General features: G+C 39.7%; 1 protein-coding gene across 1 annotated transcript in view; it reads left to right on the forward strand.

The window, feature by feature from the left end:
* Positions 1 to 11,098, forward strand: part of edar (ectodysplasin A receptor) — a 42,056-nt gene extending 30,958 nt beyond the window's left edge. The window contains exons 6-12 of the mRNA XM_072444063.1: positions 1,633 to 1,704; positions 1,786 to 1,911; positions 2,742 to 2,816; positions 5,467 to 5,539; positions 8,517 to 8,817; positions 9,160 to 9,223; positions 10,546 to 11,098. Of these exons, the coding sequence (XP_072300164.1) occupies positions 1,633 to 1,704; positions 1,786 to 1,911; positions 2,742 to 2,816; positions 5,467 to 5,539; positions 8,517 to 8,817; positions 9,160 to 9,223; positions 10,546 to 10,922 (1,088 nt within the window). The 3' untranslated portion in view covers positions 10,923 to 11,098. The remainder of the gene's footprint in view (positions 1 to 1,632; positions 1,705 to 1,785; positions 1,912 to 2,741; positions 2,817 to 5,466; positions 5,540 to 8,516; positions 8,818 to 9,159; positions 9,224 to 10,545) is intronic.
* Positions 11,099 to 15,169: the final 4,071 nt, after the last annotated feature.

Below are 15,169 nucleotides of genomic sequence, written 5' to 3' on the forward strand. Positions count from 1 at the left end.
AGTAGTATAAGTTGTTGTAGTAGTAGTAGTAGTAGTAGTAGTGTAAGTTGTAGTAGTAGTAGTAGTAGTAGTAGTGTAAGTTGTAGTAGTAGTAGTAGTAGTAGTAGTAGTAGTAGTAGTAGTTGTAGTAGTAGTATAAGTTGTTGTAGTAGTAGTAGTAGTAGTAGTGTAAGTTGTAGTAGTAGTAGTAGTAGTAGTAGTAGTAGTAGTAGTTGTAGTAGTAGTATAAGTTGTTGTAGTAGTAGTAGTAGTAGTAGTGTAAGTTGTAGTAGTAGTTGTAGTAGTAGTAGTAGTAGTAGTGTAAGTTGTAGTAGTAGTTGTAGTAGTAGTAGTAGTAGTAGTAGTATAAGTTGTAGTAGTGTAAGTAGTAAGTTGATTAAAATGTGTATTGCACCATTTGTACAAAGCACAATTCTAACTGCTTTTACACAAAACATGAATACAAATATAAAGAATCATTAAATGTAGTAGTAGCAGTATTAAAAGAAGTAGTAGTAGAAGTGGGTGAAGTAGTAGTAGTAGTAGTAGTAGTAGTAGTAGTAGTAGTAGTAGTAGTAGTAGTAGTAGTAGTAGTAGTAGTAGTAGTAGTAGTAGTAGTGTAATGAGCACAAAATGTAAGTGTAATTTGTACAAAATGCAATTCAAACTGCTTTACAGACAAACAAATAAATGAACATTGCAATACAAGCAAATAAAAGCATGAATAAAATTAATGTTAAAGTAGTATTAGCATTAGCAGTAGTAATAGTAGTAATTGCAGTAGTGGTAATGGTAGTAATAGTAGCTAGTAGTAGTAGAAGTAGTTAGTTTAAAAAACTAGGCAAAAATAATATGCCAATTCAAAATCTGATGTATCAGCAAAATAAAAGCAGAGATGAAGAAGACGGCTTTGGCTTTTTCTCATGAGGTTCTTTGAGACAAACACTTTTTATTGGACACAGTTAATTGAGTTTGTGAAATGTTGCTGAGCTCCAGAATGATGCCTGTAACATCGCCTATTGAGCAAAAGTCAACAAAATGTCAAGCCAAAGCAAATGTTCCACTCAGAGCGAGCACACGACTCTCCAACAAACATTCAAACAGGAGAGTCGTGCCAATCCCCAAACTGCACCATGGCTGCTCTGGGTGGCTGCATTACTCCCACAATTAGAGCTAACTATACCCAGTTTAATTTATTCTTTTAAATACATCTATTATCCGTAACTAATGTCTAGAAGTGGTTTTTAAAATGTGCAGTCTAATGTTAGCCTTCAAGGCCCTAGAATTATGAAATCCCCACACCCCAGTCTGGTAATCAACTCAATTAGAGGTAAATGCTTCATGCAGCAAGGCTTATATTTATTTTATACTCAACTTCTGCTATTTATTTCATATATTTGTTCATTATGGGCAGTAGGAATTGTCTGCAAAGGTAGAAACAACAGACACAAAAATTAAAGGTGGGGTACCCAACTTTATTCTGTAAAAGAGGCACTTGATGACCAAAGCAGACCGCTGTGCGCTGTCTGCCTCTAACAGTAATGTTTTGTATCTCATGTAAGCCCGGAAGAATCAGTATAGTGTAAAATAATGTATGTAAGTGTAGAAATACCTTGCGTAATTAACGATATGCTATGTTATGTCTATTTGCAGGTAGAAACAAAGCACCAGCGCCTCCTCCGGCTGATCCCGGGAGCACCACCATGTTCCCCGCTCGGCATAAAGGTAAACACAATCATTCCCTAAGTGGTAAGAGGTAATCATCTTATTCATAATTCTTATTCATACTCTGACGTTCTGTTTCAGAGACCACAGCGCAGGGACATTTAGCCACAGCTCTGATCATCGCCATGTCGACCATCTTCATCATGGCCATCGCGATCGTCCTCATCATCATGTTCTACATCCTGAAGGCCAAACCCAACGGTCATGGTGAGCAGAGGAGCACAGCCCTTTTGCATTCACTTGTATTTCATCTTTATTTATCATTGTTTTAAATGCAATTTTTCTCTCGATTACGATTAAAATGTGGATGTTACACGTTTTCCACTGCATTCATCTTACTGGTTAAAGCTGTGCTGTGTAACTTTTCTCGTGGAGGGTCTGCCACCCGCTTGTCTCCATGGAGATGTCATTGCTTTGCCTAGAATTCCCCACATAATGGCATTAAAATGATAAATCTTACAGGTGTTTTCATTGATCAAGAATACGATGAAAACATGCATTCTTACAGTGCGCGAGGTCGCCGCTCCACAGATCTGACGTGTAACTCGGCCCGGCGGCACATTCTAATAAAAGCATTAGGGAGACAAGCAGGCGGCAGACCATCCACCAAAAAAACCGACATAAGTGCAACTTTAATAATGAATAATTACATTTTGGAAAACTACACTTGACACTGAAATGACTTTTCCTCTACAATTTAATAGCCCAATTATGTCTGACAAACAAAGCCGGGGTATTGAAATGCATTATTACAGTTTAGGTGGTTCTTTGCAATTACGATATCACCACTATTAATCTGGGACTGAACAATGCGGTTTAATTCATTCATTTATCTCGCTTTCATTCGAAGAGACGTGCTTGACGCCACAGCCATTACACCACTGAGAGCAATTCAGACTCATGGTTTAGCCCGCACATGTCTTCAGGTGACGCTAGGAAGTCAGATCCAGCCCACACAGAAACATGCAGACTCAGCATCCAGCTCTGTTAATTGCGTTTCCCCCGTTAATGTTGCCTCCGTTGTGTCTGTGCTCCAGCCTGCTGCTCCGGACAAGTGGTGAAGGCCGTGGAGGCTCAGACGAACAAACAGGAAGACAAGAAAGACGTCCCCGGTGAGCCACTGTGAACATGATGTGGATAATTAAGGCTTACCACGTTTTAGATCTTTAGCTACATCCTGTTTTTGTCATTTAGACACTTTTACACCGCGATACACTTACTGCTAAGCTGCATAATCACCTATATCTAACAGCGGAAACAATGGGTGTGTTTACGTCCATGTCTCCTGGTTATTAGTGAGACGTATCCTGTTTTTTTTACTCTCACTCTGCATCATTGAGAATACTGGGATGTATATTTTACTCTGCAGAAGTGGTTAGCATTGTTGCATGAGCTGGGCTTGTATCGATCGATCTCTATGACGATTGAGTCTTTAATTAGATTCTAAACTAATAAAAATGTCTTTCAATATTGATTTCTTTAACATAAATACGTTTTTAATACGTTTTTAATCTGAAATCTGCTCCAGACCACATGTCAGAGGATTGGCTGTAGACAAAGCAAGTCTTTGACCGGACATGATGGAGACACTATCTCAATTAAAATTCATTTAATTACACATGGACGTCTTGTACTGACTAACATGGTGATGCACTGTGCACAAACATTGCAGACACTGACAGAGCTAATGATTGGGGAAATGCTACATAAAACAAAGACAAATGGGTAAACATTCATTATCCACATTCTCTTTTCTTTGCAAACCATATGGCATGTCTTTCCCAAGCACATGTTTAGCTATTTATTTTACAATACTGTACTTATTACTTCCAGATACTCAGGAAGAAAAGGGAAAATATACAAGATACAAACGAAACCTCAAGAGCTACAAAAATAATCCATTCATTATTGTGAAAACTAACCCGGCAACTATGGGCCTTAGGTGAGGCAGAGTCTGCACACAGTGACCTGATCTGTTTCACACTGGTCCTGATCTGGTCCTGGTTTGAGCCCAGTTTAGTCCTGGTGTAGATTTGGTCTGGTCCTGTTCTAGTCCTGGTTTAGTCTAGTTCTAGTTCTGGGTTTAATCCAAGCTGTGAGACGTTTAGTTACTATGGGAGAACGTAGAGTTGTCCCAAGACTAACATTTTAAATTTGAAAAGACTCCATACCGGTTTTGAGAACTCACTGATGATAAAAAAGCATGTCATTTTCAATGCCAAATAATAGTAGCTTCTTTGATCGTACTTATACCAAATTATGTGTTAATAAGCACTTATAATAATACTTATAACAAGAATGTATTGCTTTGTTATTTAAAACAGTTATAAGTTATTGTATTTCATTTGTATCTGGTTTATTAACATCTACAAATACTAGTAAATGCATTATTAGTTTTTTATTAGTACATAAACAAATAACAGTGCTTATTAGTTCCTTACACATTTTTCTAAGGAACCTTATTGTAAAGCATTAAACCTTTTCAAGATCCTTTTCTTATGTTCAACTCAGTCCAATTCCAATAAACATTTTATTCACTGGGCATCCATTTATCTGACAACTCTGAGGAAGAGACCATGAATCCATCCAATAAATCTTTTACTACCAAATCCATTTCATTCTGCATTAAAGCGTTGTCTATTTCAATCTTTCCTGGTGAACGAGCTGACAGACCTGCAGCGCGAGTACATCTGGGTCGTATGTCCGCTCGCTCACGTACCAGGATTCAGGCGCCATTTGCCTTCACAAAGATGCTCTGTTCAATTTCAAAACCAGACTGACGCTCTGACTAACTGCTCCCATGTGGCGGAGGGCGAAAAACCCACAGGTCCACACACGTATCTCAGCTGAATCTGTGGTCAGGAGCGCGTTATATAGTATACAATTAGGCCTCTGACTTAACAATATAATATGATAAAGTTAGGGCATGACTAAAGCAATAAATATCTGGGTTATTTTGGGTCTAGTGTTAAAGTGTGTGCGAATATAAGTGGTATGCGTGTAGATGGGATCGCAGCCATTGCTCGGAGCTGTACCGGAGTTACTTGTCACTCATGTAGACAGCAGCTTAATAAGGCTTTAGGATGAAAGACGCACTGGCAGGAGCTTAAGCGCACACACAGGACCTGCACATTAAATTTGTTCCCCTTAAGGATTCAGTCATTATGCTGTCTACCACCATCAGTGTTCGGGATGTAAAGGCAAATTCACCATAACTATTTAATCCGCCATTTGTCCAGAAAGATATTCCATAAAGCAGTGATGAAGCCCACAATGGAGATTAAATGAATGTGCTGTTCGTGCAACTCTGGAAAAATAGAAATGATTGTGTCAGGAAGGAAAGCCGAGACCGATCTGAGCGATATTTGCTGAAACTTTAGTTATTTTCTATTATTTACAACCTTTGTGGTACATGTTAAGAGTTATTTGCACATATTATTTGTCTTTTTCACACATTTGTTTCACTGGTCCTCCATTTGTATTGAAACTGTTTTGAAAATGTGCCTAATTTAACTTTAAAATAACTAAACAAACCCCACACTATAACACGGGGGTCTCCAGCTTGTGTTAATAAATAGATAATGGTTGGTTTTATTGCAGGTATCTAACTGTACTGATGTAAGACTAGCTGTTTCCATGTTATTAACTTAATGCAACAGGCAAAAATGTAGCTTTCTGTCAAATTTTGTTTTGTAAAGTAGGTTGGAACATGTTTGATTCAACCAATCCAGATTTGACTCAATTTGAATGTCTCATTTGCAGATAACGTTGTGATCTATGCAGAGAAGGATGAGTTCGACAAACTGAAAGCTCCTCCTCAGAAGACTGTAAAAAGGTAAACATCGTGAAAAAAAACATGATACACATACAGAATACATACATCGCGTTTGAAGGAATATGTTGTAGAAATATGTATAAAGTTGGAAACATAAGTCGCCGGTGTCTGTTGCTTATACACCGGCTAATATACTTCCCACAGACTGGCCGCTGGTTTTTAAATGCACATAATGACCATATTCAGTCCATGTTTACATTTGCACACGCCGTCTCTCCGACTCCCACACAACTGGGATTTTATCATTTGTTTTTCGGCATCTGCCCACAATTAGGGCGCCACAGAACAAGTCACTGCAGCGCTGTCTCTGGGAACATAGGACATGTATGGAAAAAACTATTTATTTTTAATGAAGCAGAGAACTATTATGTGGCTTGGATGGAGGAGATAGGTGGTGGTGGTGGTGGTGGTGGTGGTTGCCGGTTGAAGGTAGCGTAGAGGAGTAACTGCGTGGAGCATAGGGGTATTTACTCCAAGCTTCACTTACTTTGTACAGTACATTACATTGTATAGTACATTACATTGTATAGTACATTACATTGTACAGTACATTACATTGTATAGTACATTACTTTGTACAGTACATTACATTGTATTGTACATTACATTGTACAGTACATTACATTAGTACATTACATTGTATAGTACATTACTTTGTACAGTACATTACATTGTATAGTACATTACTTTGTACAGTACATTACATTGTATAGTACATTACATTGTATTGTACATTACATTGTACAGTACATTACATTGTATAGTACATTACATTGTATAGTACATTACATTGTACAGTACATTACATTGTATAGTACATTACTTTGTACAGTACATTACATTGTACAGTACATTACATTGTACAGTACATTACATTGTATAGTACATTACATTGTACAGTACATTACATTGTATAGTACATTACTTTGTACAGTACATTACATTGTACAGTACATTACATTGTATAGTACATTACATTGTATAGTACATTACATTGTACAGTACATTACATTGTATAGTACATTACATTGTACAGTACATTACATTGTACAGTACATTACATTGTACAGTAGAGGGCAAAAGACTTAGGCAGGTTTATAAAAATGTGTGGATGTGTTCAGGTATTCAATATGTAAAAAACATATTGTACATACTGTATAGCGCCCCCACCTGGACTCAAAGACATGGGATAGAAAAGAAACTTCACTTTAAATGTTTTTTAAGTTAGTATTTTAAATCATTGTGTTGTAGAATTGTTGTTCCATTGTAGTCCCAAAAATTGTATTCCAAGGAACCCATGTTTGAGTAATACTGTTTTGTCCTGCAACTGAGGCTCATAGTGCTTTCACTTTCCAACTCTGTACATAAAGCGATTATAAATATGAAATATGAAAGACTTCGACACATGTGGGGTTCTTTTCAAAATCAAAAACATGCAAACGACGATCTTCAGCTCTTGAATTGTGAGTGAATTGTTGCTATGAAGAGGCGGGACGCATCAGTTATCCAATTTTGAACAGGAAGTGAATGGAGCCATCTATTATCAAGCCATTTTAGATCAATATTGCTGTTTACAATGAACAAAATGTAGAAAGATGATCTATTTATGTTATAGTTCAATATTACACAACATATCTCCTTTAACAAAGAAAATAAACATGGTTCATTCATGCTTTTGCACAATACTTCACTAGATGATAACAGAGGCACAATGCTGCTTTTCTTGCCCATAGACTGCAGAGGATATTCCTACAAGGGTAAACAGAGGAGAGTGCAGTATCAGGAAGGAGAAGAGACCTGCACAGCAACAACCACAGTAAACAGTGCGGTACAGCAGCTGCCAATAGATGTGCTAACTCACGGCTTTAGCTGCCAGAGCGAGGGGTCCATGTCTCCAAAACAATGCTATTTTTGTGCATTTACTAAAAAAAGGGTGGCACAGGGAAACAATGGCATTCTGTGAGGAGCGCTGTCTGCAAGGTGATTTTGAGAGAAACAGGACGCAAAAAACAGATAGTGGACCATAAATAGATAATAACATTACATGGTATCATAGGGACAATGAGGGGCTATTTCTGTTATTTATAAGACTAAGTTTAAAATCCAGTAACAATGAAGGTTCTGAAAAAAAGTGTTTATGTGGATTTGATGAAACACAGATGAAAAACTGGGGGAAATGAAGTAATAACATTGATTTAAATATGTAGGCCTTGACAATATATATTTTTTTATAATAATCATCCATCCATCCATCCATTTTCTACCGCTTGTTCCCTTTCGGGGTCGCGGGTGACTGGAGCCTATCCCAGTGACTTCGGGCCTTAGGCGGGGTACACCCTGGACAGTGGCCAACTTGTCGCATAATAATCATGATTTATAAATTATTTTCCTCGTATTAATGGATTAAAAAAAAAAAGTGCATTTACAGTAACTGTCCACGTTCAAAGTCTGAACCGTTCTACAAACCACATACCGTATTTTCCAGAGTCGCACCAGCCAAAAAATGCATAATAGAGAAGAAAAAAACATATATAAGTTGCACTGGAGTATGAAATGCAGTTACAAGTGTGAGAATAACAAATAATATCACATATAAGTTGCTCTGGAGTATAAGTATAAATATAAGTATAAGTTGCACCCCGGCCAAAACTGAATAGTCCAGAAAATACTGTATTTTTACTGTCGCAGAACTGTCTCCAGACATCTCGATTAACAAGCCGATCACTGCTGAGTTGAAAAGATTGGATTTTGATTTGATTAAAGCGTGATTAGGTGCACAGCTTTATAAATATGTCACTCTTGCCAATAAAACATAAAACATTGGTAGACAAACACTGACGGACCTAAATAAAGAAGCTGTAGCAGAAAGAGCATCGAGTGTAACACGTTTAAAAAGCAGGTTCTGATCATTTACACAATTGTAGACTTTATCAATTGAAGAGTTGAAACTAAATTGTTTCTGTGTGTTTCTGTCCAGCGAGAACGATGCCTCGTCCGAAAATGAGCAGCTTTTGGGCCGAAGCATCGACAGTGACGAGGAGGCGGCGTCGGACAAGCAGATCTCGGCCGACTCCAACAACCCCAAACCCAACCTGTGCCTGGGGAATGTGGGCAACAAGCCGGACCTGTGCCTCCTGTCTCTGGGGCTCCTGGAGCACGAGCGCGTCTGTAACGGGACGACCAGCCCGGGCAGCACTGTCCCGAGTCCCAACCACCTCAGCAACATCAACCACATCAACACCATGAACGCACTCAACAACAACAACAAAACTCCAGGGGTAAGTTATAGTATTTGTCACAATACCAACATTTCGTAGTAGATAAAGTAGTTTCTCAGTACTTTCTTTAATGTTCTCATGTGTTTTTACTTTGGGTACTGATATAGGTCAAGAACATTCTGTAACATTTCAGGAGAGGTTCATTTTTTTCTAATCTTGTGTTTTTTTGATGTCATTATTTTCAATATTGATATATTTGTTCAAATCTGTATCTAGTTTTAGTTTTGATATCAATCATCATCTGGGTATCGATATTTCTGATGACCCTAGTTGTAATAAATGTTGTAATACAGTTATATTATGTATCTGTTGTAATCCTATTTTAATCTTTGTTGCTCACAGATGTTACAGAATCGGAGAAAAAAGATTCTGGACCTGTACGCCAGAGCCTGCAGTATGACAGAGGGTAAGACGTGCAACTCCCATTCACTCTTATGGAGCTAGTCCAAAGCCAATGTACTACGCTTAAGTTTATCCTTAGAAAACATCAGTGAAGAGGGAATGACATCACATGTAAAAGCCGTAGTGAAGTAAACATATTTATATATTTACCCATCCAGTAGTGACAATTGTGCTAAATACAAGTGCCTAAACCCACTGAGGCCGGTGGATCATTTCCCCCTCTGACCATTGCATAGTGCTGTCGTGTTCTAGGCCAGACGCAGTGATTGCAGAGGGCCCTTGGAATTTTCCTTTGTGTATTCCATCTTGTAAAAAGGAACTATCGAGCTCTTGGGCATGTAAAACATAATGGCAAACCCTCCTCATTTTGTCAAATCAATCACACAATAGTTCAGGCCTTCCTTTTACTGATTTACAAGTCCTTTACAACATTTTTGTGAATTTTCAAACAAACAACAAATGCTCAGTCTCTGTCCATCAGTCCAACAGCAGCTTTACTCCATCCATCCATCCATCCATCTTCTACCGCTTTATCCGGGGCCGGGTCGCGGGGGCAGCAGCCTGAGCAGGGACTCCCAGACTTCCCTCTCCCCAGACACTTCCTATAACTCCTCCGGGGGGATCCCGAGGCGTTCCCAGGCCAGCCGAGAGACAGCGTGTCCTGGGTCTTCCCCGGGGCCTCTTCCCGGTGGGACATGCCTGAAACACCTCCCGAGGGAGGCGCCCAGGAGGATCCGGTACAGATGCCCGAGCCACCTCAGCTGGCTCCTCTCGACGTGGAGGAGCAGCGGCTCTACTTCGAGCTCCCCCCGTGTGGCCGAGCTCCTCACCTTATCTCTAAGGGAGCGCCCAGCCACACGGCGGAGGAAACTCATTTCGACCGCTTGTATCCGCGATCTTGTTCTTTCGGTCACTACCCAAAGCTCGTGATCATAGGTGAGGGTTGGAACGTAGACCGACCGGTAAATAGAGAGCTTTGCCTTTGGGCTCAGCTCCCTCTTTACCACAACGGTCCGATGCAGCGACTGCATCACTGCAGCCGCTGCACCGATCCGCCTGTCGATCTCACGCTCCATCCTTCCCTCACTCGTGAACAAGACCCCGAGCAGCTTTACTCCTCACACAAAAAAGCCTCTGCGCACTTACAATGACAGTAAATCAGACATCAAAAGCCAAAACCAAAGAACCCAGGCGTTTGTTTGTATTCCAAAGGGTTCAGAAACAGCTTTTAGTCAGGTCAGGCCCAACATGAGGGTTTCTTAAGTGTAAAGCCCTCTGGAGGTATGAAAAACGCAACATAAATCTAACCTTAAACCTTTCTTTCAGGCTTGAGCCCCACTGAGCTGCCGTTCGACTGTCTGGAGAAGGCCAGCCGCATGCTGAGCTCCTCCTACAGCAGCGAGGCGGCCGTGGTCAAGACGTGGAGGCACCTGGCCGAGAGCTTTGGCCTGAAAAGGGATGAGATCGGCGGCATGAGCGACGGGCTGCAGCTGTTCGAGAGGGTGAGCACGGCGGGCTACAGCATCCCGGACCTGCTGACCCGCCTGGTGCAGATCGAGAGGCTGGACGCGGTGGAGTCCCTGTGCGCGGACGTGTTGGGCAGCACCGAGCTGACGTCGAACGCTAACGGGCGAAGCTTTCACAGTCAGCTGGTTTGCCCTTCCGCCTGCTCGTCGCCCTCTCAGCGCTGCGCCAGTGTCTGAGTGTCGGGACTGCAAAGACTGTAAAGACGAGAGCTAACTGCATGTGACTATACAGTACGTGAAGTATATGAGAGGACAATGAGAAAACTGCAATACCGGAATATCAACTTCAAACGATGAAGGTGATGACATGAGAGATTACTCTACCTTGACCAAAGACCTTAAAAGAAGCTCTGAGTTGTTTTTTTATTGTGGAAAACCATTGATAGAAATCCATAGTCTTGTACACACTTTATGATAAAAATGTTGTTTCATGCATTTTTAAGTGCAGGTCACAAAGTCATATTTCTTCATGGGTTTCAGAACTATTGCCATGGCTTTGAACAATTTAAAAAAGGAAGCTGAAACCGAGCAGGAGACCGAATGCAAGATTATTTAAGAGGAAACAGTGTAGAAAGGAAGGCCTTATATTGCACACGTCACAATGAATGTTGCATAGATGTTTTTTTTTTCTTTTTAAACCATTATTCACTCAACTTTCAAACACAGGAGAGAGTAGATCGAGCTGCCTTCTCAAAAATGTAGCACCAGCAGGAAATAATGATTATGCCTCTTGTAATAACCAAATCAGAACTTAATAAGTGTCATCCACAGGCCATATTTGAGAAGTATTTCAAAGCACAAGTCCAGCTAAACCAAACTAATCTCTTCCATAAGGACACGAGGTACTGCCATAGTATAACTTCCTCTGTGTTGACCTCGTGTCTGTGTCTGTGCCCTCCACCCCCCAGTTCCTTCCTCTCCCCCTTTTACCAAAAACGCTGCGGTCTAGTCCTGCCGCCAGTCCTAATTATTTGGCGTGTGGCGGCCCCGGGCCCCTAATAGTCACAAGTGTTGTGGTTTACAGAGCTGGTGCAAAGTGCCTGTGATTTCCAGCACCCAATTAAGCATTTAGGACCACTTACCCACCCAAAGCCCAGTGGAAACGCAGTAAAACCGGCTTTAAAAAGATATTAGAGAGGAGAGGCATGAGAAACTGCCTGGTGGGGCGGCTGGCACGTGATGGCTACTAGACCAACATTAAAGTGCTGAACAACTATTTTTTGTACACGTGCTCTCAAAGAGTTTTGAGATGTGTTTGTTGAATATGAAAAATAAAATAAGAATTTTATTTCAGAACATGTTTGTAGAGGGTGTCAACTACAGGGTTATCAACGCTTAATAAAAACTCATAGTGATTTTTGTCAATAATACATTTTATCTGTAAAGATATTCTCTGTCTAAAAGCCTTCAATCACCATATTTCAACCATTATTTGGTTAAAAATGTATTTTAAAAGTTTCAATGGACAATAGAAACAATCATTGACTCGTCGACTACCAAAATAATTGTCAGTTACAGCAGTTACTGTTGTAGAGGATATTACATGAATAATATAAACCTTTACAATTGTAATTGTCGCAATTAGAAAATGTATAATAACATACTTGTCTTTCAGCCCTAAAACAATATATTTTACAAACAATCATAAAAAGTAATGAACAGAAGTTTCATATGGAATGTGTGGCAAGTTTTGGGGTGCACGGTGGCAAAGGCGGTTAGCGCTCTTGCCTCCCAAGAAGGAAATCGTGGGCTCGATTCCCGGACCAGACAAACATCACATGATCTCTCTGGGTGGAGTCTGCATGTTCTCCTCGTGTTACCGTGGGTTCTCTCCGGGTTCCTCCCACATGCATGTGTTAGGCAAAATTGGTGACTCTAAATTGGCCCTAGTGAATGAATGTGAGAGTGAACTGTCTGTAATGTCTCTGCGTTGACCCTGCGACGAGTTGGCCACTGTCCAGGGTGTACCCCGCCTAAGGCCTGAAGTCACTGGGATAATGACTCTAGTCACCCGTGACCCCGAAAGGGAACAAGCGGTAGAAAATGGATGGATGGAATGTGTGGCTCAATGGAAAACACATTTACCGTGCAATCTTCTTGACAAAAGTAAGCACATTTACTGAAATATCAGTCAACAAAATGTCCATAAAGTGACCACTTACTTGCCAGATTCATAAACATTACTGCTGTGTGTGCTCAGATCCATCCTGTGGGACTAATACACCAAATGAGAAAAACATGCACTTGTTTTTGTTATGAATCTCTGCATTTTGGGCCTATGGGCCTATGGGACTGATGGGCATTAGTTTGAACACAAAGAAAGGCTTATAGTCAAGGTTTATTGCGGTTTTGAAACTTTAACTCAAAATGCCAGCTGACGGCTTTTGAATTGAGCTGATCTATATCTGATGCCTCGTGTTGTCAACATAATGTCCCCTGACTGCTCTGCTGAAAATCAAACACGCCGCCAGCTGCCAAGTCCTCTCTCTAATGTTCTCTGGGGCAGGACTCCAGGATTTCAAATGAATAATATGCATTGCTTGTACAGTTCGGATGTTTTTTCTGAGATCTTTTGTCAAGGCAAATAAAACGGTCACCTTTGAAAATGCAAATGTGTGGTCCTCGCTCAGACCAACTCAAAACAGGCGTATTTTCGACTCCTTTGTATGTTTTTTTTCATGCTTTTTGTAAATAATGTGATTTGTGGATTGAGTTTTTAAAATGGACCCCAGCCCTGTTTCTGAGACAGGCCAAATCCTGTCTGGCATTGATATGTGTGTGATGTACAGAAGCCAATGTAGAATAACTTACCTCAGTCCCAGCTAAGCAGAACATGTAGAGACACATTCAAACTCATCACGCTACCAAAGTGTAACTGTACATATAACTTATTATTGTACATATTGTATACTATAATAAAGATGTATTCCAAAATATATGCTTTAATCTTCTTTCTATTGGAGTTTTGTCAAAAATTTTGGGATTATATTGCATTCAGTCATTTATTATGATAATTTATTCACACAAATGATATGTGCTTAAGGTTGTTGTTAAGGGCAACTGTTTGTACAAGGTCCTTAATTAATTTAAAGCTCTTTCATGTTCGTGTCTGATTTTAAATCAGGTTTTGGCTCGAAAATATCAGTTCCAACATCAGTTTGGGCCTCTAAACGGATGTAATAGGACCATTTCCATGAACATACTGCTTTTGTTTGGGGAGAATTCATCTGTCGTTAGATGAAGGATAAATAACAGTCCCACAACTCATTTGAATCAGTTCTGTCAAAGGTTATTCTCATTTTAAGAAAATAAATGTTATTTTTAGTTCCAGCTGATAATTTAAAGCCAAAGTATCAAAATCGGTATCGGATCTGAAGAAGCTATTGCTTTGCCTAGAATGTTCCACGGGATGTCATTAAACGCATCTATCACCATGGAGACAAGAAACTAGCACCGTCAGGTCAAGTAACAGGTTAGCTTTGTGCAGAGATGACCCCGCTCACAGTATTTGTATTTGACCAGGTACTTTTAGCTACATTTTTAGCTAAAACACATGTAATTGAATATATGTACACAAGGTTTGATGCCATAGTCTGGAAGGTTGCAGATTCAAACGTTGTTTTTTTTATTAGCTTCCTTTATGGGTGTATAAAATACATTAAGCAATACATTAGAGGGGGAATTTGCCCACCAACCGAGTTATTGTTTTTTAGTTAGTTAGTTAATGCAATAACTGTATATTCCAGCCTCTTCTATTATTTCTCTGCACTTAAATCAACAGAAACCAAAATGAGAAGCTAGTATTATCCAATGCATTTGCAGAATATGTCCCTTTTTTTTTTTTTTTTCAACAATTGGACAGATTGCCTCAGAAATAATAGATTTTCCTTGGGCATGTGGGAACCCAGAAATCTAATTTGCCCTTTTCTCCAAGTGTCACTTTGGCCATCCTTGAATCCACTGTCACAGGCTCCACATGAATAATGCATGTGCCCAGAACCCTGCCAAAAACAGAACCTACTGGTGCCAGATGCTCAACATGGTTTATTTGGTTTATGTAAAATGCATCATTCAAAATGTTGTGATTTTGTAATTAATAATTATTTTAAACAGTTTGTCAGCGGAATACTATTTATGACCCAGCAACAAGTGATGTGTAGTGTTAAAATGTTTGTCATGAAGTTATTCGTGGTCTTTGAAAGAACGACAATAAATGGATGTGAACAATTATTATGACTAAACCTTAATTTGCCTTAATAAAGCATGAACAAATAATTAATTCACAATAAAGTTCAGGCTGATCAACTACTTATTAAGGTTTTAGGAGTTAGAGTTTTACTATGAATAAGGTATTTTCTTTATTCTTTATTTAGGCTAATAAAAGTGTAGACATTACTAAGTGGTCCCAGTGGAAGTTAGTGTAA

The sequence above is a fragment of the Eucyclogobius newberryi genome, unplaced genomic scaffold (genome assembly GCF_026437365.1).
Source record: "Eucyclogobius newberryi isolate DKJ021-1_F unplaced genomic scaffold, fEucNew1.0.hap1 SCAF_14, whole genome shotgun sequence".
In the NCBI taxonomy this organism is placed as follows: domain Eukaryota; kingdom Metazoa; phylum Chordata; class Actinopteri; order Gobiiformes; family Gobiidae; genus Eucyclogobius; species Eucyclogobius newberryi.